The sequence below is a fragment of the Apaloderma vittatum genome, unplaced genomic scaffold, assembly GCF_000703405.1.
Source record: "Apaloderma vittatum isolate BGI_N311 unplaced genomic scaffold, ASM70340v1 scaffold24834, whole genome shotgun sequence".
NCBI lineage: Eukaryota > Metazoa > Chordata > Aves > Trogoniformes > Trogonidae > Apaloderma > Apaloderma vittatum.
The window spans coordinates 9968-11060 of record NW_009712480.1 but is presented as its reverse complement, the minus strand read 5'-3'; the positions used below and the strand labels follow the sequence as shown (position 1 = coordinate 11060).

Below are 1093 nucleotides of genomic sequence, written 5' to 3'. Positions count from 1 at the left end.
CTGCTGGCACAGAGACCGGGGCAGTGCCTGCCAGGCTAACGCTGTGCCAGGAGAACAGCACAGAGCCCTCCCTCCAGCAGTGGGGAGAGTCTCCTTCTCTGTGCTGCCCCCTCAACTCACCGCTGAATTCGCCCCTCCCCTAAGAAGCCCACTGGGTATGTGTGGTGGAAGACCTCCGGCTCCCGCTCCCAGGGGCAGTGGGACGGTGGGTGGCTGTGCCCCCCCAGCCCGGCCCAGGCAGCCGGACCAAAGCCCCTCTCAGGGACCTCCTCCTGCTTGGCAGGAGCTGCCCTCTGGCCGCTCATCGCTGCCGTGCGTGCCTGCAGAAACACATCACGACCACTGGAGACCACGAGCCAGACCCAACGGTTTAGACACACGGCCTGACCTCGGGGCCAGCACCAAGCTGTTCTGGGCTATGGACAGAAGTGCTGGGGCAACAACTGCTCTGCTCTTCCCAAAAGCCACTCCAGGGCTGCAGGGCAAGCCTAAGCCTAGGCTAAGCATGCCATGTGTCAAGCAAAGTGAGGGCGTGTGGAGAAGCGTGCAGCGTTCCTGGCTTCCCCTGTTCTCGGTTCCCACCTGGTTGATGTGAACGGAAGGAATGGAGGCCGCGGAGACAGACGAATGGCTGGGTGAGTTGGGCAAGGACTTGCAGGGGCCGATGGAAAGCTGCTGTTTCTTCCGCAGAGCCACCACCTTCTGAGCCACTGGAAGAAGGGAGAAAGGGACAGGGTCAGAGCCCAGAAAGCAACTTCCTCCACCCGCCCATTTCTGCAGGGCTTTGGTGAGACCCAAACCCTTCCTCTGACTGAAGACAACATCAGGGGCTCAGCCGGCTCCCCGCTGTATTAACAGGGGGAATTTCTGCAGCACACCCAACCTCGCAATCCCCACGGCCTGCCCCACTGCAACCCAGCTGCCAGCGACAGCGTCTGCCCGTGCCTGTTCCAGCAGCGCCAGCGCAGCTGTCCCACGCTGGTCACGCCGAGTCCCCAAAGGCCAGGGTCCAGGTCCCACACAGCGCAGCGACTTCATGAGTACACCAAGGAGCCACCCAGAGCCCTGGGCTGCTGCCAGAGAATCCCCGGGC

General features: G+C 62.9%; 1 protein-coding gene across 1 annotated transcript in view; it reads right to left on the bottom strand.

Moving 5' to 3' along the window:
- LOC104272894 (arf-GAP with GTPase, ANK repeat and PH domain-containing protein 3-like) overlaps nucleotides 1-1093 on the bottom strand; it is a gene marked incomplete at both ends in the record, with an annotated part of 17209 nt that overhangs the window by 7715 nt on the left and 8401 nt on the right. The window contains 2 exon segments of the mRNA XM_009868008.1: nucleotides 121-320; nucleotides 583-710. Of these exon segments, the coding sequence (XP_009866310.1) occupies nucleotides 121-320; nucleotides 583-710 (328 nt within the window).